Source organism: Larimichthys crocea, chromosome III (assembly GCF_000972845.2).
Source record: "Larimichthys crocea isolate SSNF chromosome III, L_crocea_2.0, whole genome shotgun sequence".
Classification (NCBI taxonomy): Eukaryota; Metazoa; Chordata; class Actinopteri; family Sciaenidae; genus Larimichthys; species Larimichthys crocea.
In genome coordinates this window covers 28,197,116-28,213,387 of record NC_040013.1, presented here as the reverse complement: position 1 = coordinate 28,213,387, position 16,272 = coordinate 28,197,116, and the positions used below count along the sequence as shown (strand labels likewise).

General features: G+C 41.6%; 3 protein-coding genes across 4 annotated transcripts; 1 reads left to right on the top strand and 2 right to left on the bottom strand.

The window, feature by feature from the left end:
* The first annotated feature begins 44 nt into the window (after positions 1-44).
* On the top strand, positions 45-2,559 carry mmab (metabolism of cobalamin associated B). Its single transcript, XM_010733732.3, has 9 exons — positions 45-241; positions 1,246-1,304; positions 1,401-1,494; positions 1,578-1,635; positions 1,736-1,808; positions 1,908-2,005; positions 2,086-2,150; positions 2,243-2,302; positions 2,388-2,559. Exons 1-9 carry the CDS (start codon positions 60-62, stop codon positions 2,470-2,472), a joined length of 774 nt encoding a protein of 257 aa, XP_010732034.3. The 5' UTR covers positions 45-59; the 3' UTR covers positions 2,473-2,559.
* Positions 2,560-2,564: 5 nt separating this feature from the next.
* Positions 2,565-6,963, bottom strand: aldh3b4 (aldehyde dehydrogenase 3 family, member B4). Its single transcript, XM_019274478.2, has 10 exons — positions 6,621-6,963; positions 5,483-5,678; positions 5,252-5,362; positions 4,874-4,994; positions 4,698-4,783; positions 4,217-4,298; positions 3,750-4,139; positions 3,496-3,662; positions 3,301-3,400; positions 2,565-3,203 (listed from the first exon to the last, which is right to left on the bottom strand). The coding sequence occupies exons 1-10, from the start codon at positions 6,668-6,670 to the stop codon at positions 3,004-3,006; spliced, it is 1,503 nt and encodes a 500-aa protein (XP_019130023.2). The 5' UTR covers positions 6,671-6,963; the 3' UTR covers positions 2,565-3,003.
* Positions 6,964-7,299: 336 nt separating this feature from the next.
* On the bottom strand, positions 7,300-16,254 carry ube3b (ubiquitin protein ligase E3B). 2 transcript variants are annotated; one of them, XR_003462247.1, is made up of 27 exons: positions 15,502-16,254; positions 15,208-15,376; positions 14,934-15,051; positions 14,738-14,797; positions 14,540-14,644; positions 14,360-14,456; positions 14,181-14,263; positions 13,969-14,051; positions 13,766-13,871; positions 13,546-13,666; positions 13,286-13,463; positions 12,913-13,079; positions 12,649-12,816; positions 12,382-12,553; positions 12,174-12,292; positions 11,969-12,083; positions 11,747-11,846; positions 11,553-11,672; positions 11,302-11,478; positions 11,104-11,214; positions 10,801-11,004; positions 10,661-10,719; positions 10,375-10,557; positions 10,064-10,175; positions 9,641-9,733; positions 8,021-9,546; positions 7,300-7,610 (listed from the first exon to the last, which is right to left on the bottom strand). XR_003462247.1 is itself a non-coding variant. In XM_027277480.1 (26 exons), the coding sequence occupies exons 2-26, from the start codon at positions 15,366-15,368 to the stop codon at positions 9,355-9,357; spliced, it is 3,204 nt and encodes a 1,067-aa protein (XP_027133281.1). In that variant the 5' UTR covers positions 15,369-15,376; positions 15,502-16,254; the 3' UTR covers positions 7,300-9,354. The 2 variants fall into 2 exon arrangements, 1 of the variants encoding a protein (XP_027133281.1); XM_027277480.1 differs by having other exon boundaries at positions 7,300-9,546.
* Positions 16,255-16,272: the final 18 nt, after the last annotated feature.

Genomic DNA, 16,272 nt, shown 5'->3' with positions numbered 1-16,272 from the left:
TATTCTCTTGTCCAATCAGCGTCCAGTATTCTGCCTTCCACCCGGTGAGTTGACCAATCATGCGATGTGAAAAGAAACTCCCATTAACTACGGGCACCACGCAGGGACACTATCAGCCACCTTTAAAGCTGAAAGACATGGCATCGTTCATGCTCAAACCTGCTCAGCTCCGCTGTGTTTTCAGGACAGGCAGGCTCATGAGCGAGCAGCGGACAAGGACAACATTGTGTTTGCACAGAAGGTAGCTGTTCATCCCTGTTCTTTGTCGTGTAAAAGCTTCGTGTCATTTATGTAACTGTCTTATATATTGCAGAGTGCAGGCTAGGTAGCTAACACACACGCATGCTGTTTGAATAAAGGCAATGTTTGCACAATAATAAAAAACATAACATTAGTTGTAACATTACCTGTGCAGTATCCTGTCCACTTACTGTTTATATATTTAGTTTTTGCTCTTCTAATATGTAAATATCTGTATGCATACTCTACTGTAATATATACCTACCTCATGTATATAATACAACCTGCTGTATAGACCATATTTACATATCTACAAATGTTATTATATACTTTGGAGAAATTGCTGAAAGTCAAAGCTCAATGGTGAGTTCAGGAGCCTCTGATGTCTTATGCTGTATTATTTATTGACGCTTGGCCAAGGAGAATTAGAGACACTCTCATGGTGTCATCAGAAGTGCCTGAGTTGGTCTCACATTCTGCCCAACTCATGCTGGTGGATAGACTTTAAACCCCAAGATAACACCACAAATGCTGTACGCCTAGAAAAGAAGAGAGTGTTTTTATTCATGCAGGTGTTATTGTCAACATATTCTAGTCTGGAGATACAGATGTCTGTTTACGCAGATTGGACCGTCAACGACAAGCTGTCTAGTATGACTAAGAAGGCAGCATTAGGTCTCTTTGACCCTGGCCAACATAGTGTTGAGATAGACTGGCACCTACTGTTTCCAATCAAAGCCAAACAATTAATACTGCCGAGGACCTCAAGGCCCACACGTGACCTCGTATAACCTAAGGATAGAAAATTCCATAGCACTTTTTCTATACATAGTTTTATGTTAATACTTACCTGTTAAGCTCCTTGTTTTTTAAGCTGCACATATGTCTATATATGTACATTGAAAGCAAAGTCTAACCGGAGTTAAATCCCTCTGGTGTGTACACATACCTGGTTAATAAAAGTGATTCTGATCCTGATATGTTTGTATTTTATCTTTCCAACAGTTATGCCACTGATGGAGACCACAAGATTCCCAAAATATACACCAAAACTGGAGACAAAGGTTGTTTTTTCAACTAGTAAAACAACACGTTGCAGTACCGTTACAGTAAAGAGTTTTTACAAAAGTTGACTTGATTCTTGCTCTACCCCTTAAAAGGTTTCTCGAGCACCTTTACAGGAGAAAGGAGGCCAAAGGAAGATCATATATTTGAAGCTTTGGGAAATACAGATGAGCTTTCGTCAGCTATTGGGTAAAATTTCAACTATTCAATGTCACGGTTCACAAATATAATCTATTACACCTGAAGTGATCATGTTTAATTCTACATTACAGCTTGGCCAGAGAGTTTTGCCTCGACAAAGGTCACACATTCACATATCAGCTGGACAAGGTTTGATTTTCATGTTGCATTTATTAACTTCCTTCATTGCAAACATTTTACATTAGCTTGATATAGGGTTTGTTGACATTACTTTGTTTTTTCATTGCAGATACAGTGCATTTTACAAGACGTGGGCTCCAATATTGCCACCCCTCGATCATCAGCAAGAGAAAGCCACATAAGTATGCATGCGCTGGCTAGTCTAATGCAGTGAAATACTTTGTCTTGTGTGCTTGAAGATCTCTTGGATATATTTTTTTTCTTTTTGTTTTTAAAATCAGAGAGAACACAATTTACTGCTCCATCAATCGCAGATCTGGAAACCTGGATAGATAAATTTACAGAAGAACTCCCTCCACTAACCAACTTCATCTTACCTGTAAGCTCATTTGTGTGTGTGTGTAAAACACTGCCTGAGTTTTTCTTGTTGCATTAACACTTTTGCTTTGTGTCCAACAGTCTGGGGGGAAGAGCAGTACAGCTTTGCATTTAGCTCGGGCAGTGTGTCGGAGAGCAGAACGCAGGTAGGTTGCAGGTTTCTTTGAACAACATTTACCCCCTTTTGTCTTGCTTTTCTGACACAGTTGGTTCTGACAGGTCTTTGTTCTTGTTACAGTGTTGCTCCTGTTGTACGGTCAGGGGAGGCAGATCCAGATGTTGCCAAGTTTTTGAACAGGTCAGTCAGGTGCTTTGAAATTAATGATAATGAACATGGTTCCTCTACTTCACATCTGATACATTTTCCAACATTTTCTACTCAGATTGAGCGACTACCTGTTCACTGTGGCCAGATATGCAGCCATGAAAGAAGGCAACGAGGAGAAAATCTACAAAAGACCAGAATGACCAGATTGGAGGACTAAGACTAATTTGTTTTTGATGACAGATATTTAATTTTTACTGTAAATATGTTAATAAAATAAATGAGGTCCAGAATTGGTTTCTTGGTTTGGTGCAGCTTCCTTAACATAATCTAAGCATGTAGAGAGTAATAAACCCAAACTGTGGCAAAATCTTAAGCCATTCAGCTTATATTGGTACAAAAATGCTGACACACCTTGTTATTTCATTTTGTACAGGTAATGTTTCATTCATACATGCATCCATTCATACAGTCAGCTGAGTTAGTGTACATTTATGGTAATGCAGCAAAATAACTTTAAATAATGGAGTAGTTTTTGTTCTATTTGGTTTTTGTCATCACCTAGAGATTGAACGACTAGGCATATTGCTCTTCCTCTGTCAGATGTAGCTGTACCCCAGTACGTTTTGTTCTCATCTATTTTTAATAAACAAACATTACACTTGCATGTCAGGACTATTCAGGACTTAGGGGGCATTCTTCCAAGATGGCTCTGTTATCACTCTCCCACACAGTCACAGGATCTGGCACCAGCCCTGGCTCTTCTGGGACACGGTGCTGGCCCATGTCATTAGAGACAGATTGCGGTCCTCATAGGGTGGATAACGCAGATAGGTTACACACTCAAACCGTGTGCTTCTTAGCAGGCATGATTTCCTGTGAGAGAAGGTGTCAAAGCTGTAGCGACCATGGTAGGAACCCATTCCACTGGCACCTGTCAAAAAAGGTGTTGGGATAGTTGATATATTGTAGATTATATTTTTCCACCACTCTGGTTTGGTATAATTTGCACTCTGCTGCCACTGACTTACCAACTCCGCCGAAAGGCAGAGCCACCATCAGACTCTGCAGGATGCTGTCATTGGCACAGAAGCTTCCACTCGATGTCTCACTCATTAGCCTTGAGATCACCTGTCAGAAAGGCAAACACATGATCAGAATACACACTGGCTGCACCAGGCGCCTACAATGAATACAGAGTGCATTAACTCTAATCCTTCATGTACCTTGCCGTTTCTGGAAAATGCATACACACAGAGGGGTTTATCTTGCTTATTAATCAAGGAAATTGCCTCATCCGTATTGTTTACAGTCAGAACAGGAAGAACCGGGCCACAGATTTCCTTCTGCATGATGGCATCGGTTTCTGTGACTTCTGTCAAAATCGTTGGGGCTTCGGACAGAAAACAACAACAGCGTTAAATCTAATGTAAATTACACAGTTGGCTTTGTTTCAGAGAATCCCACAGAGGACGCTTACCAATGTATTTCTCTGCTTCTATTACTTGCCCACCCACAACCACCTTGCCAGATCTCCAGAGCATGTCTCTTGTACGATTGAAGAGCTCTAGATTGACCATGCGGCCGTAACTGCAGGACTCTCTGGGATCACAACCATAGAACTGCATCAGGTAGTACTTCAGCGCCTCCACTAGCTGTGCTTTGACATCTGCATGGCACAAGACGTAATCAGGAGCCACCAAGCTCTGTCCAGCATTGTGAAAACGTGCCCAGGCGATGCGCTGTGCGGTGGTGGCAATCTCACACTGTTGGTCTACATAACACGGGTTCTTGCCACTCAAAATCAGGGTGACGGGTGTGAGTGTGCGAGCTGCAGCCTGAGCAATTCTGCTTCCATCCTCTCGGTTTCCTAAAGATTGACAGAAAACCTTAATAACTGAAGAACAATGCAATAAACAATCAAACTTGTTTGTAGTTTGGCATTACCTGAAAAGAAGACATGGTCAAATTTAAGTTCCACAACTTTAGGCAAGTCATTCACGCCTGAAAGAATCACATGGAAGCATTCCTTGAGGAAAACAAGAATTTTAGGTCAGATCATCACATTTTTCTGTAGCACTGTAGCTCCGTACTGTCAATCATTACACTGAGTACAACTGCAAAATCAAAGTTGAAGTTTCCTCCTCCCAGATTTGACCACATCAAACCTCTTTAATGTCTCATCTCACATTATAACTGCTCATGAGTCTGTGAACAAAGAAGACAGACTCACAGCTGTAGTCTTAATTAGATTCATACAAACGAGTAAATAGGCTGAAATCTGTGTAATAAAAAATCCAAGGTTTTACTTAACTACTCAGTATTTGTGGGAACAAACTTGAAAAGTCAGCCTTTGTGAGACTTGGCCTGTTTCAACTTAATTAATGAAAACTACCCAATCCATCCCCCCTGCAATGTAATTACTCACATTATCCAAGTAGAAGGGGATGAGACGGTGAAGAAGCGCTGCTGTGTGAGCAGTGCACTCAGAGGGGCCAATGATTGCACAATTTCCTACACAAATTAACATACCATGAGTAAGCCTGTGTGGGGGAAATAATATTAGAATTAAACTAATTAAATGGGTCTATTGAGTCTCTGCACCTGCTGCGATGGCCCCTACCAGTGGCACCAGACACATTTGGATAGGACTGCACCAGGTCCCTATGATAAACACCACCCCCAGAGGCTCACTGACCACCAGACACTCATCCATTGTGGTGGACTACATCAAACAGACTCAAAATTAGGTTAAAACAGAACTATGAGTGAAGGGAGGCATCATTGCACAGGTTGGCTAACAGAAACATTAATTAGCTCACCTCATTCTTATGAAAAAGGGTCAAAGCAACTTAAGTTTTAATCTGCTTTGGCGACACAATACATTTCTTTGTAGCAGCCAGACAGAGTAAATACTCCCAATAATGTTTTGGGAGGGGAAAATGGGGCTTTACAAATAAACGAAACACAAAAAGGTCTCACCAGGTTTTTTTCCATATACTGTGGCTTCATCCACTTCTTAAGGTTGTTGATGGCATGACGTGCCTCATTCTTGACGACAGTCAGTTCTGACAAAACTGTCTCAAACCGTGGCTGGTTAAAAATAATAAAGAATCAAGACAGAAATGACTACTATGACCATTATGTTAACTCGTATTCTCATAGGCTCATGTTTTTAAACAAGTACAGACATTGCATGTAAGTACCCCTCACCTTGTGAAGGTCCCTTGCAAGAGCTTCCACAAAGTCACACTCATGTTCCTCCAGAAACCGAACCACAGCCTCCAGTTGGGACAGTCTAAAGACCTCCTTGAGGGTACGTCCATTCTGAAAAGCAACTCTTGCCCTCCTCAGCAGATCCACACTCTCCAGAGTATATGTCTTCAAACATGGTTCCCCAAACCTGGTCCTGAAACAGCAGCCATGTCACTAGTTTTAAAACTACAGGGCAAGAAAAACACATCCAAAATCCCCATCTGATCACTATACCTTCTGCATGTTAACCGACCGTTCCTCAGACAAGCATTGCATGCCCTTACTTTTCCACTCATGTTTATTCCAGTCAAGAATCCTCCACTGCTGGCCTTTCTAAATGAACTTAGTGTGCAGTTAAGCCTGTGCAGTTAAGTAAAAGCGCCACTGGCAGGGAGGATAGTGAAAATCTTAAACACTCCAGCCAATCAGGTAATGCACATACACTAACAAAGCTGGAGTCGAATAATCTTAAACTCAGCCACCCCATGGCATTATGTAGGTGAAAAAAGGACAGACTGTATATACAGCAACACGAGTGAACAAATCTTATTTAAAATGATAAGTAGAGCAGGAATTTCTGCTGCGTGCAGAACAGCTCAAAAGTCTAGCAACACTTGTACTAGTACTTTATTGTGAGGCTGACCTTGTATACATGTATTTATACATGGACTATATACTACAAGTGTTGCTGGATGTGGTGTTGTGGTGCCTGAAAAAGTGTGTATACTCTCATTATATGTATGTATGCACCAGATTTCTTTCTAAAGCGACCACCCAGCAAAGGTTGTGTTATGTAAGCCTACCCCAAAATGGGCCAGTAGTAATTGCACGTTGTTCATTAACTTCTGCAGCTCGACTTCAGGGAATAAAGATTATTATGAAATTAATATTATCAGCAGATTATTAGTGCAGATTATGCAATAAATACTACATAATTATGCAATTTCGGTATTTCTTACTCCATCCACTCATTGAAAAACATTAAGATCACAGAACATTACTGAATGATGCGCATTAGATGCTAAAGGCCGAATAAAATAAAAACAGGTAGTCCGTATACCTGCACTTCATCACTGGTTGCTGGCTGTAACATTACCTTCGCAGCTTGAACCACCGGGCTGGAGAAGGGCTCGGCGGACTGTTCATGGTTATTCTGCAGGTTCAGGTGGCAGCAGGTGAACACAATCCTCACAAAAACACCCGTCACCTTTCACGAACTTCACATAGTGCGAGCACAGGGGGGGCACAACAGGAGTATGAGTCATTTATACCATAATCCACCATGCACGTTATGCATGAAAACAAGAACACGTGGTGTTATGAGACATGTTCAGTGTTTTAAACGTGTTTGCTGTCAACAAACAGCAGCCATTTTAACATGGTAGGTAAACACAGGTGTTACCAATATTACTATTTAAGGTCCAGTTCCATTTAGGTCGAACAGAGTCATGGTGGTGCATGTTGGCTCTGCTGCACTAAATGGAACCGGAACTTAATTACTATCATTGGTAACACCTGTGTTGACACTACTTCATTCATGTCAAAATAGCTGCTGTGAAAAGATCTGTTTGTCAGCCAATGCTTTGAGAGGGAAAAAACACTCCTTGTGTTTAAATGATTTATATAACACTGGTGTACATGTTTAACATTACAGTGTGTGGGTATCTTACACATAAACAAATCTTACATATATATATATTTTTTTTTTTGTACAACACACTCCACACTGTAGTGCAGCCACTTTCAAACAGAGATGGAAACTTTCACATGAAGGGTGGGAACATTTCCAGGATCATTTTTATTTATTTTTTTGTACTAAAAGGGTGGATATTCAAAGTCAGCATCAGCAGTCCACTGGTACATTTAAAGCCTACTCTTGACATCATTTAAAACAGATGAGTCACCTCATCAGACGAGACAGACAAGCTTGTGAGGTATCTTTCATCCCTCTTGCACACAAACACACACATACTCGAGCGTAGTGTGTCGTGTAAATATCCAGTCGCGGTGTTTCCACTTCTTGCTTGAATAGATTAAAAAGGAGGAGAGCCGAAGCAAGAACCTCCTGACTGATTTGTCATGTGATCTGAAAATAGATTAATCTCATTAGTAGACTGCAGGTTAATTCAATACAACCAGTGTTATTTATATATACAGTATATATATATTTAAAAATGGTTGCATTTTAATTATAATCACTTTTTTGTAGTTTTCACACAAGTTAGTGGTCATTATATTACTAGTTAGAAACATGGCAATACTGACCAGTATATCTATAGCTTGTGTTGCTTATTAACAAAAGTATCCATACTCATTCATGACAGAAAACATTTTTTGCATAATAAAGAACTTGGTATAGATATTTTCTTGAAACCCTTTCTTTGAAAGTTGCAGTCCTCTTTCTTGATTCATGACTAAAACGTCTCTTTCTTAACTTCATGATGTAGCTGAACCCTGTGTAAAGTAATATTTAGGCTTATAAGGTAAAACATTCACCCTCATGTCCCTTTTCTCAACAGCAGAGAGGTGTGCAACATTTCCATCCAAGGGAACATCAAATCAAGCAGTCACATTTGGCTGATGAACCAGTCCATGACATCATGTTAAGAGGGTTTGTTTTTTTTAAACCCGATTCTTTTCCACATGGCTTAAAAAGTCCACAGAGATCGGAGGGCATCATTGAACAACCCTCCCTGGTTGCTGTTGTTGTTTTTGTAGTGGTAGTAGAGATAGTTAGAGTAGCTTTCTTGTTAGTAGGAGCAGAAAATAAGTCCAAGTACATAGCCCCCCGTTTCTATGGCTTGTTTCCAGAATACGTGGTTCTTGGTTACAGTCTGATGCGTGAGAGCAAGGGGGAATGGCATTATATGAGGCACTCAGCATTATTCAAAGGTGTGAGAAATCTTCAGATTTACTAGTATTAAGTACAAAGACTAACTAACTTTACTCTTTTTTTAACTGGAGGTCAAACACCTGACAATGAACAGATGTGTCTGCTTTACTGGGCAGATACAAATTAGCGACAGAACATTTCCAGTTTTTGTTTACTCAAAAGTCAAATGCTACAGCGAGGACATCTTTTCTAAATCGAACAACAGCAGAATTCTGCTGCTTCACCAGAACCTAGACAGATGATAGATTTCCAAATGTACTGACAACATAAAAACCAGAGGGTTGACGTCTATCAGGTGACTGCAGTGTCTTTTAGTGGGGAGAAATGATTTTCCTCAAAATGGGACGTAATGTAATAAACACAGGATCACTGCTATGAGCCACTCCTCCTTCATGGAGGTTGAACACAAGACATTGATTTGTCTTCCATTTATAAAAGATGCATTATGTTCAGCAAAACATTTTAAGACTCATCCAATATCAGCTTAAAAGTTGCTTGGATAATGGAGTCCAAGCTTGTAAGTATATTAACAATCGCCTGGTTTCACTCAAGTGAGTCAACTACGTGTCTAATGGCTTGCATTGCATCTGTATTGCTTTCCAGTTTGCTTGAAATGGGAGTGTTAGATCAGAGAATGATACTGTTAGGCCTGAGAAACAGATCTAGCCACTGTACATCCGTATTTCATCAAGTTAAATACACGACATATTGAATTTTCGGAGTGGCAAAGGGAGATGCTAAAAATTAGATTGTGCTGCAGAAACAGCATCCCCTTTGAAAAAGAGACAAAAGGAAAGTTTGTAGGTCCTTCATGATTCCCCTTTTGTTTAGATGACGACTCTTTGATGTGACAGGCTCCAGTCCAGGTAAGCTGAGCCTCGTGCTTTCAGGCCACTTAATACAACCCTCCTGTGAAGACTGTCCTGATGCAACACAGTTAGGAGAGCTCAAAGCCTGTGTTCATACTGATAGCGTAGCGCAGCTTGTCGCGCAAGATGCTCTTCTTGCTGTAGTTGGGCAGCTTGAGCAGGTTGAAGCACGTTGATGAAGTGGGAAGTCGACCACCAGGCTCCTTCTTGCGAATAGTGAAAAAGCCTCTAAGAACACTGCCAAGGGTGTCTCCAGTGTCCTAGATGCAGGAAATGCTCTGTTAGTACAAACTGGAAGCTACAACACAAACAAAACGTGTAAGCAGCATCGATTTCCTTCTTTTTTAGCCTTACCTGATCATCTGAAACTTCAACACAACGGATGGAGAAAGGCGGTTTGAGGTAGGCAAAACCTAGCAGAGGCGGCCTCGAGCAGCTGGTTACAAACTGTAAAAACACAAGACAATAAAGGAGACAATGATGAACCACATCGCTGTAGAAGTTAAAAGCATTTACAAATGGACTGTCTTTCTAGTCTTCCGACCACTCAAAGTGCTTTTACAGGACATATCTCATTCACCCATTCACACACATTCATACACTGATGGCATTGGCAGGGCGCCAATTGCTCATCAGTTTGAGGAGCTAACCATTCATACACATTCACACACCGATGGCACACTTTGACATGCAGACTGGAAGGGATCGAACCGCCGATCATCTGATTAGTGGACGACTCGCCATTACAGAACAGTTACAAAACAAATGACAATTTACTTTAAGAAACATAGCCCTCTCTTCAGCGTTGAAGTCAGTGGACAGGATGTCCCACAGCCAGATGATGACACGATGGCTGCTGTGAAAACCTCCATAATAGACTGTGTGTTTCCTGAGAAAGAGAGAGGAAGACGAGGATGAGCATCTGTACACAGGAAGCACGGATGACGGAATAAGTCTGTTTCATCTCATGCTATATTTTGGACTGATTGTAGCTTCCAATACAATGAACATAACTGTTGTGCTGGCCCCGCAAGTTTAAAAAAAGAAGAATTTAGTCCCCATTAAAAGACACATGAAATGTCACATACTTGAGGTCATCCAGATCAATCTCAGCATTGTCTCCCGAGACAAGACGCTGAACCTCAGGCGTGGAAAACATGTGCAACCACTCTGGGTTAATGATGCTGCGGAAACCTCGAATGAAAGCTGCCGTCTGCTCCTTAATCTGTGTGTGCATTCTGAAGTGAGCCATGAGGTGGATGTAGCTAATCCTGCAGGAAATGGAAGAGTTGACACAGTGATTTCTATTGAGTACACAACAATAAGCACAAAGGGCCTCTAGTATTATTTACAGTCTGATGGGACTTTACATACTTGTTTTCGTTGGTGACTGGCATGGTTTTTCCCCCAGGTATCAACTCATGACAGACAAGCTGTAAGGAAACATATAGAGTAGCTTTTAACTTGTGAATTTCATGTATTTAACTACACTACATCATATCTTCTATTCTTACCTGCCCCATAACATCCTCATCATAGGATAACGTCAGACCTAGATCTCCTACATCTCCATCATAGCGCTTGATGGACGTGAGATTTTTGTAAAACTCAGAGTCGAGCGAGGGCAGCTCGTCGATAGAGCTGTAGAAAGTGCTGTGGTGGTGACCCAAGACTTGACTGAGGAAGAAGGAGGCAAAAGGGACGTCCACGACAATGCCCTGAGTATAGAGACAGAAGTTATGATAACGTAGTCACTGAAGATTACCTTAAACACTGGTGAACAGAGCAGAGAACTGTAGATGAAGGCACCGATATACCTCATACACGGCTTTCCCGAGCATCTTCCCCACAAACTCAAACAGCTGCAAATGGTTCTCATGGATGTATGACGTAGGTGAAGGATACAGCCTTTCATTTCCACTTGTAGTCTACAGAAAATAAATGCATAATTACATACAAAACAGTCAAATTAATGTCGGCGGCAAACGTGTGGTGGCTTCCCATTTGTGACTTACCTTGAACAGATTGAGAGCAGGATTGAACACCTTCTTAATGATCTCCTCTAAAAACTCTTTGAACACGCCGTCCTGATCGATACCAGCCTCGTCTACTCCCAGATCATTGACAAACTTCACACGAATGACGCCTTTTATCGAATTCGCTGGTAATCGGCGGAGCTGGTCATAACCATCCTTTAGACAGGGAAAGGGTGTTATCATAGAGAAACTGATATACACTAAATCTATCCGATCTGTTAAATGCATACCTCTAACATCCGTGAGCGACGGATGGTAATGTGGGTGACATGTGGTGAAGCAGAGCTTGTCTCTATCAATCCTAAACTTTCTTTTTCCTTTGTGACGATGTTCCTGAACAGCAGCACCCTCTAAAATGACAGGGACAGTGGTTATACAGCTGACAGTGAAAAATTACTTCAATGAAAGGAATCGGTTTACTCACGTTTTTATGTGGAATGACATGTGGGATGTACTGCAGTAACAGCTGGGCTCTTTTCTTGCCTTTCTCCAGCTCTTGGAACAACAAGCTCGGCTTTAGGTCCCTGAATGCAACATGACAAATATGTAAAGGTGGGGTTTGAAATGTAATCACATCCTGAAACAGATGGCCGTTGTGTTTAACGTGTGTGTGATGTATCAACAGCTATTCAGTGTTTGTATTTACTTGCGCAGCCAGTGATCATCAGGGGTAAATCGTCGCCTGCAGTCCCGCTCATAAAGCACCATCAACCAGCCATGAACACTGTGGAACAACTCCAGTTTCTCTCCCTTAGCATTTTCTATCAAACACAAAATATAAAAACAGCTTCTAAATTAAATATATATTGTCAACCATCATAACTTTAAACATTCAGTGAGGTCACACTCACCTAAAATGCCATCCCATACCATCTTGTACACAAATGTGTTGAGAAATGAAGAGATAGTGAGGAGTTCCTCTATCTTGAAAGATGTTTGCTCTTCATAAACTTCAATGTCATCCAGAATTCTGTAACGCATTAACAGCGTGTCATAAAATGTTGCTGCTACTTTGGGAATTTTAATGCACGACGCAGTAAAAAAAATCTGTGAAATTACGTGATGAGGTGCCGTGAGCAGTCACAGAAGAGCATGAGCATTGCCAGGAGCTGCTTGGACTCTTCTGTGTCATTGTTGAGACACTCCATGAAGAGTTTGAGGCCTCCCTGAGGACCAAGTTCACAGATGAAGGCCCACAGTTTGGGCAAAAGGTCATCGAGATGTGTCAGACCTGCGGAAAAACAGAGAATGTACAGTGACATACACCAGGATGTTTCCAGAATACTGTATGTTTATATCATATAAACGCAATAGTCTTGTACTGACCCGTGAGGATCTGGAGTCGTATTTGCGTTAGTGTGGACAGAGCAGTCTGGTAGAGCACACAGATGCTGCACACCTTCTGAACTTCCGCTGAGTCAACTCGCTTCCCTCCGACTGGTTTCAGGATGTTCCGTACAGACGCTGACTTCTGAAATGCTCGCTTGAAGAGGTCTGTCAAAACACAGACACACCAGGGATGCAGAGAACAACTCAACAGACGGTACTTACTTTAAAGACATAAGAGTAGGTTTGTGTTTTATAACTCACTTTTAACCGGCAGATTGTTTTGTGATGTGCTGGGTTGCGGGGGCGGGGGAGTGGGCTCCTGGCTCTCCAGCTTTTTAGAGAGGACATCGCTGAAGAGCGTCCGAATGACAGAAACACCCCACAGGTACTGAAGCTGTTTAGTTACCAGCGGCATTGACTCATTCAGACTGCAGAGAAGACAGAGGGGAGACAAAGTCAAGAACACCCATCTGGCATTAAGTACATTTTGTGCTGTCTAAACTACTTCTGCATGCAAAGTGTCTAAATCCTTTACCTCTGTTTGCACATTTTGTGCCTCTTGTGAAGCCCTTTTGTAGACAGTTTATGAATATTAAGCTGAATTATTCAAGCAGATTTTATGCATTTTACTGACCCATAGTCTACGGTCTGGGAGAACCATCCAAGAACAGGGTGCCAGTGGGTAAGGTTGGACTTCTTTTGGGATACATATCTCTGGCAGTAGCACAGCATGTCAGTCAGGTCTTTCACAAAATGGTTGGCCTCCTCCTCGAGGACTTTCTCATTAAGGTAGCCCAAATGAATCAGGTTGCCTATTAAACATGAGAAAGATGCTATAAAATCAACAGTCCACACAACACCCTAGATCGTCCATATTTATGTGAAATACTGTACCAAGTAGGCAAAGTGTGTGGCTCCCCTCAAGACACACACAGATGTCAACACACTGTTCTTCCCGACTGAGAAACAGAATGAACTTCCGCAGCAGGTCGTGTGTCTGGATGGATGCCATGCACTGTCGAGAGAGCATATATTAAAACTCTCTAATAGCTTGAATTATTATATACAGCGCAACTTTGCAACAAGAATATGTGACAGATGACGGGGCTTTTACCTCTGGAGTGAGGACATTGAGGTGGGATACTACGGCTGGAACTGACATGATGTGAATGAGAAATGATCTTAGCAGGTTATCGGAGAAGTGAGCAGCAATGACTGGCCTGAAAAACATTAGATTTAGTTAAAATGATGGCCTGCAAAAAAAAAAAAATCTTTTTTTAGCAGTTGCAGTCACTAAATTACCAGCTTCCAGCTCACCTTAATGACAAAGTGAAGATGGCTGTCAGAGTGCCTTTGGAGAGAGACGGTTTGGAGCGAGCCAAGCCATTGGTCAGCAAGATCTACACAAGAAAAGTTAAGGTCATACAATGTGGATTTTTATTAAAATGGAACCTGACACCGACGAAGAAAATAGCTGCAACACGACTTCATTGAATCTCTTCATTAAAATATGAGCTGTAATACTGCACCTGCAGTGTTGAATAGAATCCCTTTTGATTGAGATGACCCATGATATTTTCACAAAACCTCGTCAAAGCGGGTCTGAGAGCTTCTGTAATAATGAGGGTTAAAAAAAATATATATGGTTTGTCATTGCAGAAAGCATGATGTGTTTATGACAGCAACCTCAGTTTGACTTGAGACTCACCCTTTCCTCTCACTATCCGCCAGGTTGAAGTGTCTGTGAAGGTCACCAGCATGGTGAGGTACAGCGTTACCAGTTTATTGTCCTGAAGTATGTCAGGCTGCAAATCACAAAGCAGACAGTGATATGTACAAATAAACATAAAATGAATATCAAAATAATTGCTTTAAAATCAAGACTAACCTTTAAATTTTTCAGTCGCTGGCAGCAGGTCCACAGCACATCTTTTATCTGTTTGAGCCAGGGAATGGTGAGGTCTTTGGAGAGAGCCAAGGAAACATACCAGACCTGAGGGCCAAACGCAAGAACAGTCACTGAGACAAAAATCACATTACAAATAATGTTGACATGTGAAAGCTGTGAACATACACACACACTCACTTTGGGTTCATTTTCAACCTCCATGCTGGCGAGAATAGCACGACAGAGCTTCTCGAACCTCTGCGTGACGCACAAAATTACAGTTATTCGAGTGGCACATCCCAGGATAAGTGAATAAACGACTTCTGTCTTGTTTACAAACATCTGTGCAAAGGTAAGAATTAACAGTGAACCAAACCTCTACTTGTGTACTCACCACCTTATCCTCTTGGCTATATATGAACAGTAACTTCCGAGCAATTTTGAAAATGGAGAGTGCATTTCTTTTTGTTGTCCCAGTTTCAGAAGCTTGGAAATAGTCATCAATCTCTTTCCTGGTGAGACACAGAGCGCTTACATTAAAGTTTCACTGAGCGATAATGGTTTAATTTCAAAACAAATTATTTTATTTATCAGATTTATGACAACACACTAGACTCGAAGACCTTCAAATCACAGATGACAAGCGATAACTAAAATTTAGAGACTACCTTAATTGCTTCTGGAGTCTGCAGCGACACAGAAATCTCCTGACCAGGGCTTGGATGTTGGTTGCAGCTTTCTCCTTGTCCTTGTGTCCTTTCCTTTCCTCCCTGGCCTGCCTGGCTTTGTCCAGGAACTCGGACTTGGAGCTTTGAGGCACACTAAACATTGTGCACCCTGGGAAAAAAAAGAAAAAACTATTTAACCCGCTGTGTTATTAAACTATAGCCCGATCACCCGCATTGCTTGTGTGGATAATGCAGCATCCTGACAACTCATCACATTGTTTTGAGTGAACTCACCTGCGATATTTCCCTCAGAATGAAGCTTTTTGTCTGGGGGGCCTTCAGGCTCACCTAGCGCTATACCTCCTCAGTCATCTGGTTGTCCTTGAGACCCAAGCAGGAGGAAGGAAAGCCAAACGAAAGCTGCAGACTCAACTTGCCATCTCTGGAGGCAGCGGGGCGACACAGTAAAGATGGAGCTCTGGGAGTTAGCACACAGGGCTAAGTCGCCGCTTGTCGACTTGATACTGCCTCGGGGAAAGTCCTTTCACATTCATTTAGTGATATTTGTCATCGCTGCGGGGTTAGGTTTGATCTTGTGTCAATGACAGCCTCAAAAACACAGAGAACATACCGTTTCGAAATGTAAACAATGAGAGCAGATCCGTACGTTGACTGCAGCCATTAATCCCCCCCTTGTGTCGCATTAAATCATTCCGGGTAGTGTTTGTCTACGTGTATAAATCCTTACATTACATTATGTATCCATAGAAAGTGTAAGAGATGCCAAACTATCTCTGTTTGTGTTGTAAAAAAAAAAAACAGCGACTTCATTTCTGCTGGTGGATAAAGCTTTCGTCCGCTGTGTTGGGTGGGTGGGTGGCTGTGGGGACTGTTATCGCGGTTACTCCTTCAACAGCGGAAACGTACAGGCTAAAGCGAACTTCATTAAAGCTTTTTTTTTAATTAACATGTGAATTAAAAAGTATTATAACACAACGCGGCGTTCTTTATTGTTGTTTGTGTCTCATTTTGACCACATCTTGAACACTCTGCAACTGCCCGTTA